The 21,321-nt window shown below is 38.2% G+C and overlaps 2 protein-coding genes and 1 non-coding gene across 3 annotated transcripts; 1 reads left to right on the top strand and 2 right to left on the bottom strand.

Annotated features, from left to right (window-relative positions):
- Positions 1-340: 340 nt before the first annotated feature.
- Positions 341-2,004, bottom strand: LOC111470566 (polygalacturonase-like). The gene is made up of 4 exons (XM_023116105.1): positions 1,564-2,004; positions 1,185-1,474; positions 835-1,063; positions 341-751 (listed from the first exon to the last, which is right to left on the bottom strand). The coding sequence occupies exons 1-4, from the start codon at positions 2,002-2,004 to the stop codon at positions 554-556; spliced, it is 1,158 nt and encodes a 385-aa protein (XP_022971873.1). The 3' UTR covers positions 341-553.
- Positions 2,005-16,137: 14,133 nt separating this feature from the next.
- LOC111470565 (pathogenesis-related protein 1-like) lies at positions 16,138-16,758 on the bottom strand. The gene has a single exon (XM_023116104.1). It carries the CDS (start codon positions 16,756-16,758, stop codon positions 16,192-16,194), a length of 567 nt encoding a protein of 188 aa, XP_022971872.1. The 3' UTR covers positions 16,138-16,191.
- Positions 16,759-18,633: 1,875 nt separating this feature from the next.
- On the top strand, positions 18,634-18,772 carry LOC111470662. The gene has a single exon (XR_002715094.1). It is a non-coding gene; the product is annotated as a small nucleolar RNA Z247 (small nucleolar RNA).
- Positions 18,773-21,321: the final 2,549 nt, after the last annotated feature.

The following is a 21,321-nucleotide window of genomic DNA, read 5'->3' as shown; positions in this document are numbered from 1 at the left end:
ATATTTGTGGTATGAAATGATATGATTGACATGCAAGATGACGAACTAACATGAAATACAACCACGACATACACATGAAAGTTGTGATAAACAATATGATAAACGTAGTGAAGTTGTACTAAATAATAATAAAAATGGAAAAATGTTGAGACCTTGTGCATTATTGTGTATTCATGCACTGGGGAATACCCATATTCTTTCGTGGTAGTATAGACACGTACACTACTAAGAGATATTAAGAAGCGGTAAATGAGAAGAAATGGAGAGAATCATAAATAATGAAATGAGATCTATAAAAAAGAATAAGACTTTAATGATTTTTCTAAAGAGCAACATTTATTACATGTTCTTAGTTAAGTGTATTGGGTATATATATGAATTGTGTTTAATTAGGTGTATGGTTTTTAAATCATAAATGGTAGTCGGGAATGTCCCAATTTACCTCAAATACATATTTTGACATTTGGTGGAAGAGGTAGAAAAACAATTTAGCATCATTTTTTAATAATACAAAGTTCTCTACTCTCAAAAGTTTTACTAAATTTATCTGTCACTAACAGCCAGTAACTATTCCTCTAACATGAGTGCACAAAGCTTTGGCTGCTCCATTCTTGTAACTCAGCTTTACATCTTCCAACCTTATTCCCACACATGGAAACTTTGGGCTACAATCGAATGTCATGGCGAATCTAGTGGCTGCTGTCCCACGAATGTCTTGATATGTCACATCACTAACTTTAATTCCTGAAGCCTATTCCATTAGAAGAACGAAAATGAAATTTATTGTTTAAACATAATGTTTTTCTTTTAATGCATACAAATATTGAAATGTACCTGGCCAGGGCAATCTTTATTGTAAGGACAGTAATTTTGATCGATTATGATGGGATTCTTGACATTGGTCATCTTGAGATGTTGAAAACGAATGTTTCTTGCAAACCCACTGCTTGGCCTTCCCCAACTTTTTATTCTCACTCCATTTTGAGTGTTTGTAAATCTACAAGATTTTACTGTCACGTTTTGAACTCCATCCTCCTTCAACGCTTTTCCTAAACTCCCGATGCTGCATCATCCAATAAAATAGTGAGTGTTAAGAGATCTCGCAATCTTTTTAAGATACGTAAGCTACTCCTCTCGTTGTCAATTGGTTTTGTTTTTCAAGTTAAAAGAAACTTAACAAGTACCTAATTCCATGGCCAGGTCCACAAGCAACATTCTCAATCCACAAGTTGGAGGTGCCGGGGCCTATTGAGATGCAGTCGTCGCCAGTGCTGATATCTGAATTGAGAATGGTGACATGAGATGATAGCCCTACGTGAATGCCATCCGTGTTGGGACTATTACCCGAAGCGGTGACCTTTAGTCCTTCCATTTTCACATTGTGGCATTCATTCACTACTATGTGAAAAATCTGGCTATTTAACGAGGTTAATCCACTTATCAAAATGTTTTTCGAATCGGTAAATTCCAGCGACTGCCCATACACAAAACAAAGTATATGATACGTATAACCTTTTTAAAAAAATAAAGGAATTTAATTACAGCTCAAAAGGATGAGTGTACCGTGGCTCCAAGAGGACAGGTTTTGGCAGAACGTTTGCAAGCCCACAATCCAGCTCCTTGACCATCAAGAGTGCCACCAAAGATGGAAACTCCATTAACAAGGTGAAAAATGATCCAATTTGGAGAGTTGGCATTAACATGGAAGTCGGAAGGAGCCACGAGAGTGCCATCGATGTGTATGTTGATGGCGTCGCTTCTGCATGGCCCATTGAAAGTTGCATGGCGGAGATAGAATCTACCATTTGGGACGTAAATGGATGCGGACGTACAAGAGGTACAAGCACGCGCCCATGCTGCTTGGAAGGCCTTGGACGAGTCTGTTTTGGCGTCGGGTTTGGCTCCGAAATTGACGACGTTGAGTGTCTCGGAAGCAGCAAAGGGTGAGTTGAAGAAGATGACGAGTTGTAGTGAGAGAAGAAAGGAGGTTGTTCGAGGGTCCATCGTGATTGTGTTGGTTTCTACAAGTGGGATGAATTTGGGGGTTTATATAGGGAGAAGAAAGTTCATAAAATGAGTAAAACATGTTTGGAAATTAGGATGGGACGTATTTTCATTCACACTTGTTTTAAAGAGTCGTGACATCATAAATATTAATAAATTAAAAATTAAAAATATATTTTAAATGAATAAATAAATACGTATAGTTTTAAAATATTGTTTGAAAAATGAAAGAATAATAAATAAATAAATAAATAAATAAAGGAAAAAAAGGTTGGAATTGGATTGGTTAGGTATAATTGTTGGGTAGAAAGGTAAATTGAGGAAAATAGGGGAAAAGAGTTTGGAGAGAAGAAGCGGAGGATAAAACGGAGAAGAAAACGGCGGGTTCATAGCCAACACCCTCTCCCCCCAACTTCACAATTTCAATGCTTTTCCCTATTTCCATCCTCCACTTCCATCGCCCTTTCCTTACTAAGTTCACACAAATCTTCTCTTTCTTTTCTAAAACTCGTTTTATTAGCTTCTCCAAACAAAAAATAAAAAAACATTTAATATCGTGAGCACGAGCCACAACAACCGGCTCAACTCGACTTCGATGATTGAATGAGTTGATGTTTGTCACAATTTCTTTTTAGGTATCACATGTTGCATGTCGATGCTTTGTGGGATAATATTGGTTTGATCCCCTTGATAAAGACTTACAAGGTTAATATTTGAAAAATATAAAGAGAGGTCGATAGAGAGTAGAATCAGAGAGGAGAACCATTAATAGTTAGGTGTTGAGAAATAACCATGAGTTGTGGGATAGAGACTCAAGGTAGAGGCTTCAAAATTAGGGCGATGACTATTATGAGAAAAGCGCCGGAGGCACAAAGAGAGAGGGTTTGATGGTAGTTGTGAAGAAGGAAGGGTGGACGTGGTGGCACTCAGAGCAATAGAGGAAGAAGAGGGCAGTAACTAAGAGTGCGGACTCTGGGCTGTATTATAGATGAAGAAAGAAAGAGAGGGGCGAAGATAGAGTGAGATTTGCGCCTTGTGGACTGATTTTCTATCGAGCAGATGAGCATGAGTAAGAATATCTTGAGCATATTTAAACTGACTAATAAAGAGACCATCATGAGTGGGTGAAAAGCCACAATGATAGAGCCATAGACAACGATCGTGTTCACAACACCATCATTGCTAGGAGTGGAGGCCGGTGATGGAACAATAGGCACAGTTGGTGGAGAAGTTGCCAACGCCATAGCAAGTGGTGAAGTTCTAATAGATGGAGAGGGAGCCACGTCTCCAGAGCAAGGGACGAAGATGGTGTTAAAGTCGAAAGAGTCACCATAGTAGGAGAAGGAGCCAATTTTGGCAAGGAGGGCGACGACGACTTGGTTGGCGAAGAGGCCAGTGTGGCGCCCGAATTCTGAAGGTAAATCTCGGTAGAAGGTCGATTAACTTGTGGAGATTCTGTATATTTTTTATGAGAACACTGATGAAGATCTTGAGGTTATGGTCTTTGTGAATGATGAAAGACCGTTTAGGAAGAAAATGAAAGAGACTATGTTGGCTAAGGAAAATCAATTGTGTTGGAGAACGTGAAGTCGTATGTACAGAATATGACAAAAGATGTGTCTGCGAAGGATGATTTGGAGGCCAAAAGCTATCGATAAGACTTCCTTATATTGTACTCAAAGTACTTATGACATGATTATAATTGAGAAAATACTTACATTATGTGATAGGATTCAAATATAATTAGGACTATTAATGAACCATGCACTAACCTAGGACCATGCAAGGCCATACCCTACATATTCTCATGTCCTAAAGTTATGATACTTAAGATTTCTAGGTACTATGCTTTTACACTCTAAGCGACTGTGACCTCTCATTATGTAGTGCATTACTAGGCTCTTGATTCCTCTTCCAAGTAGGATGCCCTGTGTCAAAACTTAACAGTAGTTGTGCCTCCAAGCAAGTCATCGAGGACGATGATTAGTTTAAGTGCGAGAGAATGTCACAACCTAACTATGAAGAAAGTAGGTTTTGACCCTCACATTGCGACAAGAGAAGCGGCGACCCTCAAGTGGCTCCCATCGATCATACGAGGGCTTAGACGAGTGCCATAATGCAACCAAAGAGGATGGTGCATCTTCTAACACACCACACAAAGTGGGCATTGAAGAGAAGTTGGAGGCATAAACAAGATAGTGGGAAAGAGTGGGAAAGAGTGGCAAAGATTGGCTTGTGCAAGGCTAGGTAAGGCACCAAATCTTAACCTCAAAAGTTGATGTTCTAGAAGGAATTTGGTCATGCCGTTTTGGAGTTAAATCTGTCCATATGAAATAAGAATGCTCGCCAAATTGTGCCAACCAGACACCGGACGAATGCTCCACGAAACCATACGCCCGTTTGCCAAAATCACTTCTACTCCAGAAGTATTGGAAATGCGTCAAAATGTACTATAGGGGGAGGCACGGTGTCAGCTCCCCACCACCCCTAGGCCTTGTGTTCTAAGTGAGCTTCCCTGTGGTATATGCGTGTGTCATAGTTAGGGCGAATTCCTTTGAAATGGATTTTTTAAGGACATTACTGAGCGACATGGGTATGCCAGTATTGCGCCCCAATCCAAGCGTCATAGGTTGAATTATACACTCGCTATGCAGTTCGATATCCGTAAATGATATGACATGAGTACGATAGAGCCAATACCTCGATAGAAATTGGATTGATGAATATTTAAGATGTCTCGATGAGATGAGTGATACATGGGCTCAGTCTTGATGACATGAACGAGTGAGTTGTGATGATCAACGACACTCTGAGACTTAGGATGGCCTCAAGACATATCGGGCATGTCGATTGAGAATCAGTAAGCTTGACTTCGTAAAAATAGTTATTCTTTGAATATGTTTAGGAAAATTGTTAGTCTTTAATTACGAATAAATTTGAGGAGACTAGTTGAGCTTTGTCAGCTATAAATACTCAATGCTATTTTCACAACAAGAAAAGAATTAACAAGCATATTAAGTTTCCTCTATTAAAAAATCTCTCTCCGCTCAAGTTGTTCTTCCACTTCATTATTTGTTTTGACATATTTTAATCGTGGGTTAATTTCAACATTTGGTATCAGAGTTATGATGCCAAAACAAATGTTGTCACCATTCAAATTTTCTGGTGAGATGTGACAGCGATAAGAAGTGGAAAGGAGGAGGGTGTAACACAAAATACCCGTTACTCACGAAGAATAACTACACAACATGGTTGATAAAGATGCGTGTTAACTTATAGGCAGAAGGCGTGTGGGACGCCGTCGAGCATGGTGACGTTGAGGAGTGTAAGGGCAAGTTGACTCTTGCCGCTATCTACCAAGCAGTCCCAAAGGACGTCCTTCTCATGTTGACAGAGAAGGACTCGGCAAAGGCAGCGTGTGAGACGCTGCAAACAATGCATGTTGGTGTGGAACATGTCAAGGAAGTAAAGGTGCAAATCTTGGAGTGAGTTTGAGGCTATCCGCATGAAGGATGCCGAGTCAATAGAAGACTTTGTCATGAAGTTGACAACGATCTTTAGTAGCATCCGTTCACTAGGCGACGTTGTGGAGGAGATTTGCATTGTCAAGAAGTTCCTCCGAGCTATTACCCCAAGATTCATGCAGATTGTCACCTCCATCGAGCAGTTCAGCGACCTAAAAAATATGTCGGTCGAGGGTTTGTCTTAAGGTCCATGAGGAGAGACTTCGTGGCTACAAAGAAAAAGAGGAGGAGAAATAGCTCTTACTCACACATGAGGAGTGGGTCGCATGGACGAAAAAGAAAGATGCAAATGACTCTTCTTTTTCAGGTATGAGTGGACTTGACAACCATAACAAAGAAAAAAAAGGTCGTGGATGTGGCCGCAGACGTGGTGGCAGAAGAGGTCGTGACAATACCTCACAAACTCATTAAAATGCCAACCCTTGGAAGGACAAGAGTATGATCAAGTGTTAATCTTGTAGAAAATATGTGCATTATGCGGCAGAGTGCCACAACAAGAAGCTTGATGAGGAGGCAAACCTCATGTTCTCAGATGATGAAGAGCCTACATTGATGTTGGCCGAGAAAATGCCCAACATTATGATGCTCAATGAAGAGAAGGTTATGATGCTCAATGAAGAGAAGTTATGATGAACCCCTTTATAGATGGAGAAGACCAAGTGGAGACAAGCATGTGGTACCTAGACAATGGAACAAGTAACCACATGACCGGAGATCGAGAAAAGTTTAAGGACCTTTATGACAAGTTCACTGGAAACGTCAACCTTTGCGATGGATCAATTGTACCGATCTAAGGTAAAAGATCTATCTTGTTCCAGTGTAAGAACAACGATCAACGTCTATTGACCAAGGCAATATTGTTAGCCTTAGTCAAATGACAAAAGAAGGTAGCAGAGTGGAGGTAGTCGGTCCATTCCTCAAGGCATATGACAAAAATGGAGCCCTATTGATGAAGGTAAAACGGTTGTGAAACCGCCCGTATAAGATACTATTGAAAGACCATCAACATCTTTCAAAAGTATCCATTGACGTTGACAACAATAAAGTGAAGAAGAAACTAATGGGTCAAGAGAAAAAAAAACCGACAAACATAGCTAAGAAAAAACCAGAGGCTACTACAATCAGTGGAGAGAAACCTAGATGGCGTATTTCATCATACTTGTCATCTCAACCACATAGGCCTAGAGGAAGGCCACCAAGGTGTAAGAAAAATGGGTCATCAAACTTATCCTCTCAACCAAAGAACACTAGAGGCATGTCTAAAAAGAAGGTTGAAAGACAAAGGATTGCCCTACAAGATGAAGAAATCCATGCACTTGAGAGAGGTGCATGTTGTGGAATTAAAACTTCTTGTGAAGAATGCAGAGTTGATCAGGGACCCAACAATGTTAATACTATAGAACAACATTCAAATGTTCTCATGAAAATACTCATGAGATGTATGCTAGTTTCACAACAACAAAAAAGAATTAGTAAACATAAGTGCTTAAGTTTCCTCTATTCAAAAAGCTCTCTCCTCTCAAGTTGTTATTCCACTTCAGTTATTTGTTTAGATATATTTCAATCGTGGGTCATTTCCATCATAGATGAGATGCAATGTTGCTTTAAGATACCTTAACCCTGTGTAGAGGCCCAATCGAATTGAATGACTAGGACTAGTGTAGAGGCAAGTCGGTTGTGTCAAAGACGATTGAACATACACATTCAGGCGAGATGTGTAGTCGAGCAAGCTTAGATTCTTCGCAAGAAATGTTCGATTGTCAAAGACAAACCTCACTGAGGTCCAATAAAGCCACAAAGTCGGGCGAAAATGTAGATGGGGATTGAATTCTCCTTAAGGCTGGTCATGAGTATGTCAAGATCACAGTGTCGCACAGTTGAAAAAGTACAACTGTGAAAGTTGGTATCAAAGCTACACTTTGTGTGTCTAGTCGTACAAGATAGTCAGAGAAATGGACCCAAGAGTTGATTAAAGACATTACAAGTGTGTGAGAGTGCCAGAGCAGGCAGGACAGTTGCAGATCAAAATTAAAATCAGTTGTGAGTTAAAGTCAAGACTACTCGAAATTCATTAGTGTCATGTCGACACCTTATTGTGGGGAGATCTACCCATTAAAGCAAGAACCAAACTCATTTTCCAAGGGATTGGGGTTTCGATGTTGGCAATAGATGAGACTGAAGGCACACTAGGTCGGGTGTCTTCCAAAGAACCATTCGTGTGAGAGGAATAATGCCAATGGTTGTAAGAAAAGAAGTCGGGGGTCAGTTGAGACATGCATTGGCCAAGTGCCAAGTTGAGCACAATGCAAGTCCTTATCGGGGGGATGACCTTACTATAGAAAGGCATCCAAATTTGAATGGACGAGAGCTTGATCGAACGAGTTGCTCACTCCGTGAATGTGCCCCAAGGTGCGATCACACATCTATTCATTGAGCCACTGTCTTGTACCAAAGGTGGTGGTTTAACAAGAGTTGTTAAGAGAAGTACCCGCTCGAGAAGTAAGCATCAACTTAAAGTGAAGCTACAAGCAATACTAGAGGATTGTCAAGGCAATGTTGCCACATGATGGTGACCAACTAATAGTTGGCTGAAGTGTAGCTCCAACATGGGTTGTGTTACAAGCTTTCAAACATCGTTATTATAAGGTTAGTGCCACGATGAGAAAATACTGTGGTTGGCTTGCGAGCCTTACCCCAAGGGGTGAACTGCTGTGTGTGATTCAGAGAATATGACGAGGGTGGCGAGGATGGCCAAAGTTGGGGTGCGCTCTCTCTAGTCTAGGTGAGTATATGCCAAAACTAGTTAGTTTATAGTAGTTTATTTAGTGAGTCCTGAGTTGAGTCTGCAAAAGGGCGAGAGAGGCCCAAAAAAGGGATAGCCCACAACCATAGTGCAGTTGTTTTTTCGTGCTTATGTTGTGATTCTCGAAGACAGAGGGAAGGTTCGTCAGTGGGATAACTTATAAGTAGTGTGCAATTTTCTTTTTTAGTATGTAGCACGTATTTCCAGTAGGTTTGTCAACAGCCAGTCCAAAGTTGGATCGTCATCAAGAACCATACCAAGATAAAGGGGGGAAGAGTGTCACAATCCATGGAGTGTTTGAAGTATGTCATCGAGGACGATGACTAGTTTAAGTGGGGGAGAATATCACAACCTAACTATTAAGAGAGTAGGTTGTAACCCTCACGTTACGACAAGAGAAGCGGCGACCCTGAAGTGGTGCCCATCCGGTAAGGCGAGGGCCTAGACGAGTGCATGATACGACGAAGGAGGATGGTGCATCATCTAACACACCACACAAGTATGATATCAATCCCTAACATAACACATAGTGGTCATTGAAGAAAAATCTACTATCCACGAGAAGGTATGAAATCAATCCCTAACTCTACCCTATATGTAACACCCAAAAAATGAAGGGAATTAGCTCCAATGAGAATAAGCCACCCATGTACGACCCAAAGGACCCAAGAAAAGAAACTAAAGGATTAAGTAAGGTAAAGGGTCTTAAGCAAGTCATTCCTATACCATAACAAGAAATTTTAAGGAGTTAAAGGCCTTTGGAAAAGGATTGGAAATGAAAAAGTAAGCTAAAAAGACGAAAAAGTCATTTTTCAAATTTTTAAGGAACTTTCCCAATTTTTAATTCCTTATCTAGGAAGAATTTCAAGATTTTTAAGAAAGAAAAAATAACCACATAAGGGATGAAGGATTTTTAAAAGAATTATGGTTATTTCGAGAAAAAATAATAAAATATTTGAAAAGTGACAAATTATCAAAATACCCCTAGAAGAATGGATAATTACAGAGATGCCACTCTGATCAGGATTAGAGTATCTCGCGACCATCTGCAAAAAAATCTCTCGAAACTCAAATCTCAGTTGTTGGATCTCCTCTACAATTGGATGTGATCTAGAACATGCACAGATCATCACATCCAACGACTAGTATTCAAAACTATGGTCGGTAAGGCTCCGATTAGAGCTAATACTTTTGACGAATTATCTAGGAAGTTCAATCTTCAAATTAAGACGATTCTGAAGCTCTCAATTTTGATTTAAGCTCCTCTTATAAAGTCTGAAGTTGGGGCAACAATATGGAACAAGAATCGAGTAAGGTCGAGCTCCTAATCGAAGGTAATAAGCGTTTAGATTTTGGGTCTCCTACTCTCTAGTTTCTTCTTAATTTGAGTGAAATTGTCTATCATTTCTCTTCTAACTTGTTCTTACAGTTTATAAACAAGATTACCCACAAGTTCTATGAAGGAGTAGAGTGCTGAAAGTGCCCTAAAACCATTCCCCCAATTCAATCCGCCTTTGAAGAGTTTCAAGGAAAACTTGAGAATCCAATCTGAGGATACATGATAATTCGCTGAGCAAGGACGATCCCAATCAGTTTTTACACCTCCAATGAATGTTTTCCATAGAAGATCTTGAAAAGAAATAACCTCAGGAACGTGCTCAATTGAAGAAACTTAGTTTCAGGCTCAAATTGGGGGTAAGTATTGTATTCCTATCTACGGTCCCTTTTCCTTCAAATTATGGATTTCTTTAGTTTTAGAGGAAGAATTTTAAGTAACTTTGATGAAGAAATCGAGAGATGAAACGTCGTAGAACAAGCTACCCAAGTGACGAAAATCTTGTATTTTGCGTGAGTTGCAGACTGAAAGCGATTTCTTGAAATTAAGGTCCTACAGTCGAAGACATTCCTCTAAACCAATTTCTTTAGCTTGAGGTAAGGATATGGAAGAGGTTCCATGAAGAAATCGGGCCTTGAAAACCCTAGAATTGGCTATCCCATAAGAAATCCAATGTTTTAGCTCCGGTGAGAAAATAGATTTTGGGCGAACTTTAGAGGCGAATATCTTAGGCTATGATCCATAATAAGGTATGAAATCGTTCATTAGCTCTTCCTTGTAACACCATCTTTAAGTTTTCGGAAGAAATCGAGGGAAGAAATGGCTTGATCGGAGTTGTGGAGCCCGAGTTTCAGACGGCGGCACGATGAAAACGTGTCTTTTTCCTGTCCAGAGGAAGAAGACGATGACATGACCAGTTCAATTGAACCAGCCAAGTCAACCCCAAATTTGACCTTCCCTCGGTTTTTTTCAATTTGAACTCCCTTCTAGATCGGTTCTTAAAAAAAAAAATTTATGGTTCCAAAAACTAGACAATAAGGAGTATGTGAAAGGAAATTTGAAGTAATTCGAATACCATAAGCTCAAGAACGAAAGTCCTGAACATCAATGATGTGGTAAGTAGCCACCTTGGACTTTTTTTAAGAAATACTTGTAGGAATCATAAACCCTAAACCAGTATTAATTAAAAATATATGAAAGAAAAACTCAAAAACTCTTGAGTTAAGGCCTTGAACTCACAAAATTGCTCAGATTTAAGAATGTTAAAATAACCTATTAGATGAACTCCACTCCCTATAAAATTTTAATGTTGAGTATATTATAGCATGTTAAAGTTATATATGAGATTTGGTGGACATAGAATAATAATAAGGAGGTAAACCAAGAAAGGGTGTAAAATGACCATAATGTCCCTAAGGTAATTTACCTTCAGTTCATGACTTAAATGACCTCAGATGCTATGGAACTCTGTAGTATATCTTATTTTATGATGTTAGATGATTTAATGAAGTTTGGAATTCATTGAAAAATTTTAGGTTGCGAAATCAAGATATGGGAAAAAACGTTCATCACGATCCATATGACTTTACCTCTTAGAATGACTAAGGATCCATGAAATAAGAGATTCCCCACGTGTACCCTTGTTCGCTAATAAGATTCTACATACATAAGATCACGTTGGACTATTCCTATGAATAGCTTATAAGTTCCAAGCTTGACCCAAGACATTATGCATAAAAACCTAGGATCACCAAGAATCCAATAAAACACCTAGGTTAATGCACATATCATGCTTAAAAAATTGGTAGGATCCATGCCCGAAGTGACCATTATCTCACATCCGGAAGTATACCACAAGGCCTCTATTTCTCTTTAAGTGGGATGCTTTGCTATATGTACCATGAGCAGGATGCCATGATGGACTTATTATTTCCCTCGCCTAAATGAGATGCCCTACATCACGAGACACCACTTATGCATTCATGGGGAGAAAATTAAGGGTAACTTTGGAAGAGTTTCCAGGGCATGACAACCTAAATATGATGCATGACATGACAACCTCTAAGGTTTAGTTCTTGAAAATGAAATAAGTAGTCATATCCTAGCTCAAGGTCTATACATACTCCAAATTACCAACTATTTTCTCTAAGGCCTATTCTAAATGACATGCGGATAAGTTCAAGATTTCAAGCCTAAAGGAAACACCTCAAGATTCAAGTCCTTCTAGAACCCTCTAAGGAATCCCTTATGAATCTATGACTACTCATACTAGTTATTATGATGGGTACATATGATTACGAATGCATGTGACAACTTATGCCTCAAGGAATTAATTGTGGCTCATACCTCCCACCATGCGGTGGTTTTAGAGGCCATGTTTCCTCTTCTAGGTGGGATGCCCTACACCATGTTTCCCTTGCAGGATGTCATGTTTGGCCTCATGTTCCCTCACCTAGAGGAAATGCTTTGCACCATGTTCTGGGTATCCAAAGATTTGTAGGATGCCATGTTCATGCATGCTTCGATCACGTAATCTTTATGGTCTATGCCATGTTCAAGCATGCATTAATTACGTAACCTTTATGGTCTATGTCATGTTCATGCATGCTCCGATCACGTAATCTTTATGGTCTATGCCATGTTCAAGCATGCATTAATTACGTGACCTTTATGGTCTATGCCATGTTCAAGCATGCATTAATTACGTGACCTTTATGGTCTATGTCATGTTCATGCATGCATCGATCAGGTGACCTTTATGGTCTATGCCATGATCATGCATGCTTTGATCACGTGACCTTTATGGTCTATCATGGGGAGTAATCTAGAGCCACGATGGAACAATAAGAGAGAAAGTTACCTTAGACAAGAATCAAGAACCTCCTAGGACCTCCCATGGTACATCATCTCATGACTTAGACTACGTTGCTTGAAACACATGAAGCTTTGAGTGTAGGTATTAAGACTGTATCGCTTGGAACACATGAAGCCTCAAACACAGTTTGACAAGTTTATGACTAATACCGTAAATTCTAAGGGGAGTGTCTTGAATAACGAATTAAGAAACAGAACAAGCACCTAGAAAGAACCAAGAATAAGAGAAAGATCAAGGACTAGAACGTGGATCAAGATCCAAGTTCTAAGGACAAGAACAAAGAACCATAATATTAAGGCCCGTAGAGAATAACGGGTTGGATTTTCTGTCCTAAAACTCATAGTTTGTAAACGAAAACATATTCTATTTTCAATAAAGTTATTATTGTTGTTTATCCAGTAAAGATTGTTATTGAATAAAGTGAACTTTACGATTATTAATCTAAATCCAATAAACTAAGAACACTCTAACTATAGTATGATTACTTGAACTATATGTAGAGACATAAAAGTGAATCAAGTTCAAGTATATAGTCAAAATGATCTATAATATGAGGATAAGGTTGAGTATCTTATCCTGGGGACACTATGGAGGCAACCCACTTTTGTGTATGACATAAACAATGTGATCATTAAATTGTACATGTGGAGACATGTGAGTGGGGGTGTCCTATGCAACGAGAATTGCATAAGATCGGACCATGAAGAAAATCACTCTCACTTTATAATGTCGTTTACTGTTGAGACTGATTTTCTTTTCATTCGATGACCTAGGTAACTCGATTTTAATTCTGAGCTAACCATGAACTCATGTTTATTCGGAATTATCCTTAGATTTGCATGGGTGAGAGTGACTCGAGTTCGCCTACTCAATAGGCCTCCCATTTCAGGGGTAAGACTAGGTGAATGGCTGGGGACGTGGGGTGCAAGAGGAATTCACTCCTACCCACTTTTAGGGATATAAGAGAGGTAGTTCCCTTAAGCATTGACTCCAGGTCTTGAACAAGGGGCCTCACCCTCTCATTAGCCTAAGAGGGATTTAGTTTATTGGTTGGACCACAAACCAATTGTTCATTAGAGGATCAGTGAGACATAAGAAACAAGAAGTAACTTCAGGGGTAAAACGATAAATTGACCCAGCTCTAGTTACGAACAACCTGTGAAGGATCGACTTACTAATCATGGTTATATCAAATGGACAGAAATATATCTATAGTGAGGGGAGTACAACTACTAGGCTATAGTGGAATGTCCTAGTAGTTAACGAATGTTGGTTAACAAGGTTAATGAGTTTAACCGGTTAATCTTGGATCGTTGGAGCCCATGATCTATAGGTGCATTAGGGCCCTCTGCTAGCTCATATCGGACTAAACCATAGAATAGTGTGATGAGTGAGTTCGAAGTGTTCGAATTCAAATTAGGGAGAATGCGCTACATATATACGATATATTTAACCGCATTTTTGTTTTATTTATGAATTAAACAAAAAGAGAGAATCTGAGATATTTAAATTATCTTAATCAAATATGTGTTGGAATTAATTGGAATTGGCATTTGAATTAATATTAAATATTAATTAAATATTTTAATTAATCATTTAATATTACTTTACTTTAAAATTAATAATTCAAATTGATTGTTGAATCAAAATGAAGAAAGTCAAAATGTTGACTTCATTTAATGAAAAAATCGGGAATTTTGAGGTGTCAAAATTTGGTTTAACCAAACTTGCATGCTTGCCAAATAAACCCCACTAATTTGAGTGGAATTTTGAGTGTCACAATTTGGTTAACTCAAGTATGCATGCTTGCCACATAATCCCAAACATTTGAGTGAAATTTTGAGTGTCAAAAATGGGTGATCTCAAATTTGCATGAACATGCAAACATGAGTCTATAAATAGAGTGATCATGGTACATGGAAGATCTCCCTTGGAAAAAAACCTTGAGAAAAACCTCTCACAAACTCTCTCTTCATATATATTAAATCCCTCCCAAGTTTAGTCACTCACCGGATTCCACAACCCCATTCTAAGGCGGAGAATAGTGGAGAAGACACTAGTGGTGGTTCGAAACCAGTTCGTGAGGAAAATGAAACTTGAACGAAGAAAGGTTAGTATTCAAACTCATTGAGTTTTAATGCTTTTGAACATGCTAGCTAATTCGCTATAATTGATGAACTTAGAGTGCCTAAGATCCAAATTGCTTCCGCATGTGTTATATTAACACTATCATAACCAAGGTTTCAGAATCCAAGGACCAAGATCCTCGGGATAGGCCATCTAGTTCTTGTTCTTGACTTGTGGGTTCTGATCATGTTCTAAGTACTTACGAAAAAAACAATAACAAGAAAAGAAAAGAGTGTGGTTCCTCTAGCATATCAAGGACACGGTTAAAAGCCTACAAGTATGCTGCTTACTAATCTTTGTACTCATTCCTTATTCTCCATTTTTTTTTTCAGGTAATAAGGAGCTGGTCGAGGTCGGGAGAAGACTCTGGAGCAAGTACCATAGACAAACCTCACTCGTCATCCTCAACCCTTTTGTTTTAAAATGTCTTGTGTCGTTCCTTATTTTGTACTTTAACTGTTGTGTAGTGTTTTAAATACTTTGTATAAACTTTATTTTGACATAATATAAATATAATGAACGAGATGTTTTAAGTTTGAGTTGTTTTATTTTGTGAAAAATTTACCCATCTTTTTGAAGTCATCGAGTCAGCCCGGTCCTTACACTATAACACCATCTTTAAGTTTCATGAAGAAATTGAGGAGAGAAACAATTTGAACCGAGCTAGAGAGGTATGTTTTAAGGTGACGGTGTAAAGGCTTGCGCACGTTTTCTTCCTTCTAGAGGAAGAAGACGATGACATGGGCAGTTCAACTGAACTAGTCCTATCAACCTAAAACCTTACCCTCCATCCGTTTTTCTCAATTTTAACCCCCTTTTCATACCAATTGTCATGAAAAAAAATTTATAGTTCCAGAAACTAGACACTTTAGGAGTTTGTCAAACAAAATTTGGAATAATTCAGATATCGAAATCTCAAGAACAGAGGTATCAAACATCGACGTCGAGGTAAGTAGCCATCTTAGATTTTTCTTAAAAAATATTTGTAGGAATCGTTTGTATTTTAATATGAACATTAAGCTCAATCTTGAACCGATCGATTTCCTCAAAAGTTAAATAAGGTTAAAATAACCAAATAAACAAACTCGTCTAGGTTTGAGTTTTAGATTTATTAAATACTTTGTTGTTATAGGTTTTCTAACAATGAATTTAAAAACATAAAATAAAATTTAAATTACATATGAAATTGTGTCCCTAACGTAAATGAGATTTAGTTGTGTTATTTCTCCTCTCTTTATTATGTTTTTAGCATATTATAAAAATATTTTAGGTATCTTTTCTTCTATATTGTTAGTAATAAAATCCTAACTCATTTAAAATGTAAAATTGGACCACCCTATTGAAACTATATTGTATAATTAATATTTTATTAAGAATAATAGGTTACATAATAAACTTTCATAAAGCAAGATCGATCGAACAATCCTGCATTATTTTTATTTATTAATACGTGAACATGATGTCATAAACATAATATAAAACTTGCACGCTTTATAGTTTATTCTTTAAATTGAATGGTCGTTTAATACGGCCACTCGCCAATGACATTGCCGGGTGGGTCATAGTTGCAGGTGATGAATGTACCGCCATTGTTGCACCTCACTTTTGCACATCCAACTTTTGTCGTGTTTTGCCACACCACTTGAGTGTAGTGGCTGCACATTTTTCCTTCGGTGCAGGTGTTGGAGGCATAATCGTAGAATTGTTGCTCGTCCACCCACATTTGAACTGCTTCAATGCCTGTCATTTCACTAGGATGCATTGCAAGATTCTCGCCATAAGGCCCATTAGAGTGCAACAATTGACAGTCGTTGCTACGTTCGTTGGCATATTGTGTAGCGTAGTTTGCAAGTTCCTCATCCCACTGGATGGGTTTGATGCCAACTTGGACAGCGCTCACTTGAGAACGAGCAATATTGTGAGCATCAACATAGTGTTGAGGGGAGTCTTGAGCGAGAGATGAAGGAAGGATAGTGATACAGAAGACACAAAACAAGAAGGAGCGAGAGATTGGATCGTAGAGGTTGAAAAATATATGGAAATAGGTGTGGAGAGAAATGGGATGGACATAGGTTGTATTTATAAGCATCAAATTTTGAAATACTTTAATATAATTCAACTTAGGAAACTTAGGGTTTGTATTCGTTGAACCAATATTGGATGGCTATTTACAATTTGGCCCCACATATCTAAATAAATACGAAAACAACTTTCAAATTTTTATAATATCTAGTGGGCCCACCTCAATATATATATGTGTGTGATAAAATAAAAATAAATATAAAAATAAAAAAAGAAAAAGAATAATACGTTAGAGAATTTTAAAATATATTTAATTCAAATGGATAAGAAAAAAATATATTTTAAAATATATCTATTTAATTTTAATTCAAACCTTCATGTCTGCCTGCCCAAATTATAAACCTTTTTTAATTACTTTTTTATCCCTTAGTTTTTTTGTTATAGAATTTTAAAATATACATAATTAAACAGTCTATTTTATTTTTAATTATCAGTAATTCATCCCATGAAATCCTTAGGTGTCCAATAGTATGTTCACTTACCTTATGAAGCTTAATCCAACACTTTTATGCTCCTTTTAGCTAAAGGTTCAATTCAAATGGATACGAGAATAGATCGACCAACCTTCTAAGAATGCGAGAATAGATCTTAAAATTCATTTTTTTGTACTAAAAATGCACTTCAATAGTTCTTGAATTGACCCGAAACACCAAGAAAAACTCTTAAGCAAGTTAACTTAAGGGAAAAAAATATCGATTCCCATGAGATCTAAAATTTTCAGCCCAAAAACAATCGAGAGAAAATAGAGAGCATACTCGAAGCATGAATGGCAACCAGAGTTATAATACCCAATAATTTTAAGGTATCACATATATGAAGTAGTTAAAATGATATGTATAAGCGAAAATATTAATGATAGAAGGGGAAAATAGTCTTTCCAATTTTTATAGAATTTATGGAATTTTTAATTACTTAGAGATTCGATAAGAAATTTGAAGATACTAAATAAAAAAATGAAAGAAAAAAAAAACTAATAGGTAAATTTTATAAATTTTATTGTATTTTCCATAAAAGAATAATAAAATATTAAAAAATAGCAAATTTGTAAGGTTGAATAGGTCATATCTATCTAATAAAAGAATCTAATCTATTTCGTAATAGAATCTAATGATTTCCTTATTTGTAACCATGAATGGAAGAGAATCTACGGATTGATTTACTGGTTTTTTTACCATGAATCAAAGAAAATCTACTATTTCCTGGTTTGTTACGTGGATCAAGGCCCACCATGTAATCCTCATTATACACATCTATAAATATACGAGGACATGACCATATATGTCATAGTGTTATTCAACCTAACATGGGATCAGAGCCAATGTTTATTCAATTAACAATGTCTTCATTAACAATATCTATCATATCTTCTTACTCCTCCCTATACACTATCTCCAACACAATCTCATCTACTATGGCATCGACCTTTGGCCCAATTCCTTTCCACCACGTTGTCACAATTCGTCTCACCAAAAAAAACTTCATCATATGGCGCGTCCAGCTCCTCCCCTACCTACGGAGTATGAAGCTTATGGGCTACCTCGATGGCACCATTGCCGCACCTGCAAAGCTTATCCCTTCCTCAACAGCTGCTGCTACTGACCTGGTCTCTAATCTAGCCTAAAATCGATAGTATGATCAGGATCAACAGTTCCTTAAAGACCTTCTCTCCTCCATGTCTGAGAAGATTCTTCACGATGTAGTTGCCGCTACTACGTCCAAAGAGACGTGGGATACCCTACAGCGGATGTTTTTGTCGTCAACATGTGCTCGCATTGTTCAGATCTGTGTTGAGCTTGCCACGTCCAAGAAATGTGATCTATCTGCTGCAGATTATTTTTGCAAGATTAAAAGACTTGCCACAGAGCTGGCCGCTGCTAGCTCTACCTTGCGGGATGATGGCGTGATTACGTATCTTCTCGCTGGTCTTGACTTTGATTATGATCCCTTTGTCACCTCGATGACTACCAAGAGTGAAGCCCTCACGCTTGATGATGTGTTTGCACATCTAATGGCATTTGAAACTTGCCAACTACAACACCATGTGGAACTTTAGTTAAATCCTGGATCTTTGGCCAATTATGTCGGTCGTGGTGGTCAGCAAAAGAATCATGGTCGTAGGGATCGTGGTCATAGTCGTTCTCAAGGTGGCGTGTTCTCTCGTCCTATTGGTAATCGTCGTGACCCTTCTGCTTGTTTTTCTTGCCAGATTTGCGACAAAGTGAGGCATATTGTCGTTCAGTGCTGACATGGGATGGATGAGTCCTATCAAGATGAACCGCCTTCTGCGGCACTGGCGGCTACTTCCTCTTACAAGATTGATCCAAATTGGTACCGCAACACTGACGCCACTGATCATATCACTAGTGACCTAGATCGTCTCGCTGTGCGTGAGCACTATCATGGAGGTGAACAAGTTCAAGTCGGCAATGGAGTAAGTTTACGTATTTTGCATACTGACCATTCTTCAATTAATACTATTGTTCATCCTCTTGCATTGCGTAATATTTTGCATGTGCTTAAAATTTCCAAACATCTTCTTTCCGTTCATAAATTTTCTCGTGATAATGACTATTCTTTGAATACCATCTTTGAAAATTTTCTATAAAGGATCGATGGTCAAGGAAAAGACTTCTAGATGGAAGGTGTGAGTCTGGTCTCTATCCTATTAAGTCATCTGATGTTGATGATCTTAAGCACGCCTTAGTGAGTAGATCTACTACTCACGCCCAATGACATGCACGTCTTAGACATCCTTCATCTCAAGTAGTAAAGTTAATTTTACGTCTCAATAATATTTCGTGTGCTAGTGAGTCATCTTTTCCAGTTTGTAATGCATGTCAGTTAGGAAAAAGTTATTAGTTACCATACACTAGTTCTTTTCATAGGTCTTCGTCACCTTTGGAACTGATTCTTTCGGATGTTTGGGGTCCTACACCTCCATTTGTTGGGGGCTTTAAATATTATATCAGCTTCATTGATGATTTTAGTAAATTTTCATGGATCTATTTGATGCATGATCGTATAGAAGCTCCTAGTATACTTTTGCAGTTCCATGCTCATGTTGAGCGCCTCATAGATACTAAAATCTAGTGTGTTCAGTCTGATTAGGGTGGGGAATATCAGAAAATTCATAGCACATTTTTTTCTTCTCTTGGAATCGTTCATCGTGTTTTGTTCCCTCACACTCATCAACAAAATGGATCTGCTAAATGCAAGCATCGTCATATATATTAAACGAGCTTAGCTCATATAGCTCATGTTGATGTACCTATTAAATTTTTGGATGACGCGTTTCTTACAGCCACATATCTCATCAATCGTCTTTCTACTCGTGTCATCAATAAAAAAAAAAAAATGCCCTTTAGACGTTGTTTTCATACCCCCACCAAATTACTCCTTATTAAAAGTTTTTTGGTGTGCTTGTTGGCCTCATCTTCGCCCTCATGACAAACAAAAGCTCTCTTTTCGATCCAAGGAATGTGTCTTTCTAGCCTACTGTTATTTACATAAATGGTATAAGTGTCTTGACACCGATTCTGGTCATGTCTATATTTCTAGAAACGTCATATTTGATGAGAATGTTTTTTCGTTCAAGAGAGCCCCACCCAGTTTTTCCTCAACCTTGCAGCCGACGCACATTGCCCCTGATTTGTGCAACTTGCATTTGGGTAACAACGGTACTAATTTGGAGAATGATCATATGCATATATTTGTGCCTACTAACTCTTTAGATGCATAAAATCTGGTGCCGCATCAGCTTCGGGACTACCGCCGCAATCCTCTGCGTCGCTGCTACGCAAATCAACATCAATTGTTCCACCAATGATTGGGGCTTCGGATCCTCCGCCAACAAATGATATTGCGCAATGCCTAATTGGATCCCCTCGCAGGGACTGGTACGGCTGTCTCCTTAGTTGTAGATCCTGCACCTACAACTCATTCGTATGGTACTCAATTGAAGCACAATATCAATCAACCCAAGGTGCGTATAGATGGAACAGTAACATATTATGTGGTTCGGTTTTCCGCCTCTAAACCTACTTCACATATTACTGCTATGGAGCATCCCATCTAGCATCAGACAATGAATGATGAATTTCAGGCACTTCTAAAAAATAAGACATGACACTTAGTTCCTCCTCGTGCTAATCTTAACGTTATTGATTGCAAATGAATTTTCAAACTCAAGCAAAAGCCCGATGGCTCTATTGATCGCTACAAAGCACGCCTGGTTGCTAAAGGGTTTAAGGAGCAGTATGGCGTTAATTATGATGATATCTTTTGTCCAGTTGTTAAGCCCACTACCATTCATCTCTCATTATCTCTTGTTATTTCTCATGGTTGGGCTATTCGGCAGATTGATACTCAAAATGTTTTTTTTTTCATGGTTTTCTTAATGAAGATGTTTATATGAAGCAATTCCTTGGACTTTTGGATTCTCAACATCCTGGATATCTCTGCAATCTGGATAATTCACTTTATGGCCTCAAACAAGCTCTGCGTGCCTGGTTTTGTCACCTTAGCTCCAAACTATTATAGCTGGGTTTTACACCTTCAAAGGTTGATGTCT

The sequence above is a fragment of the Cucurbita maxima genome, unplaced genomic scaffold (genome assembly GCF_002738345.1).
Source record: "Cucurbita maxima cultivar Rimu unplaced genomic scaffold, Cmax_1.0 Cma_Scf00046, whole genome shotgun sequence".
In the NCBI taxonomy this organism is placed as follows: domain Eukaryota; kingdom Viridiplantae; phylum Streptophyta; class Magnoliopsida; order Cucurbitales; family Cucurbitaceae; genus Cucurbita; species Cucurbita maxima.
This window is presented reverse-complemented; position numbering and strand designations above follow the sequence as displayed.

Excerpts from the sequence above, each read along its gene's own strand:
- LOC111470565 (XM_023116104.1), bottom strand. The coding sequence starts at position 16,758 with ATGCTTATAAATACAACCTATGTCCATCCCATTTCTCTCCACACCTAT.
- LOC111470566 (XM_023116105.1), bottom strand. The coding sequence starts at position 2,004 with ATGGACCCTCGAACAACCTCCTTTCTTCTCTCACTACAACTCGTCATC. Across the intron at positions 1,475-1,563 it reads CCTGTCCTCTTGGAGCCACG|TCGCTGGAATTTACCGATTC; the intron begins GTACACTCATCC and ends GTGTATGGGCAG. Across the intron at positions 1,064-1,184 it reads GGACCTGGCCATGGAATTAG|CATCGGGAGTTTAGGAAAAG; the intron begins GTACTTGTTAAG and ends TGGATGATGCAG.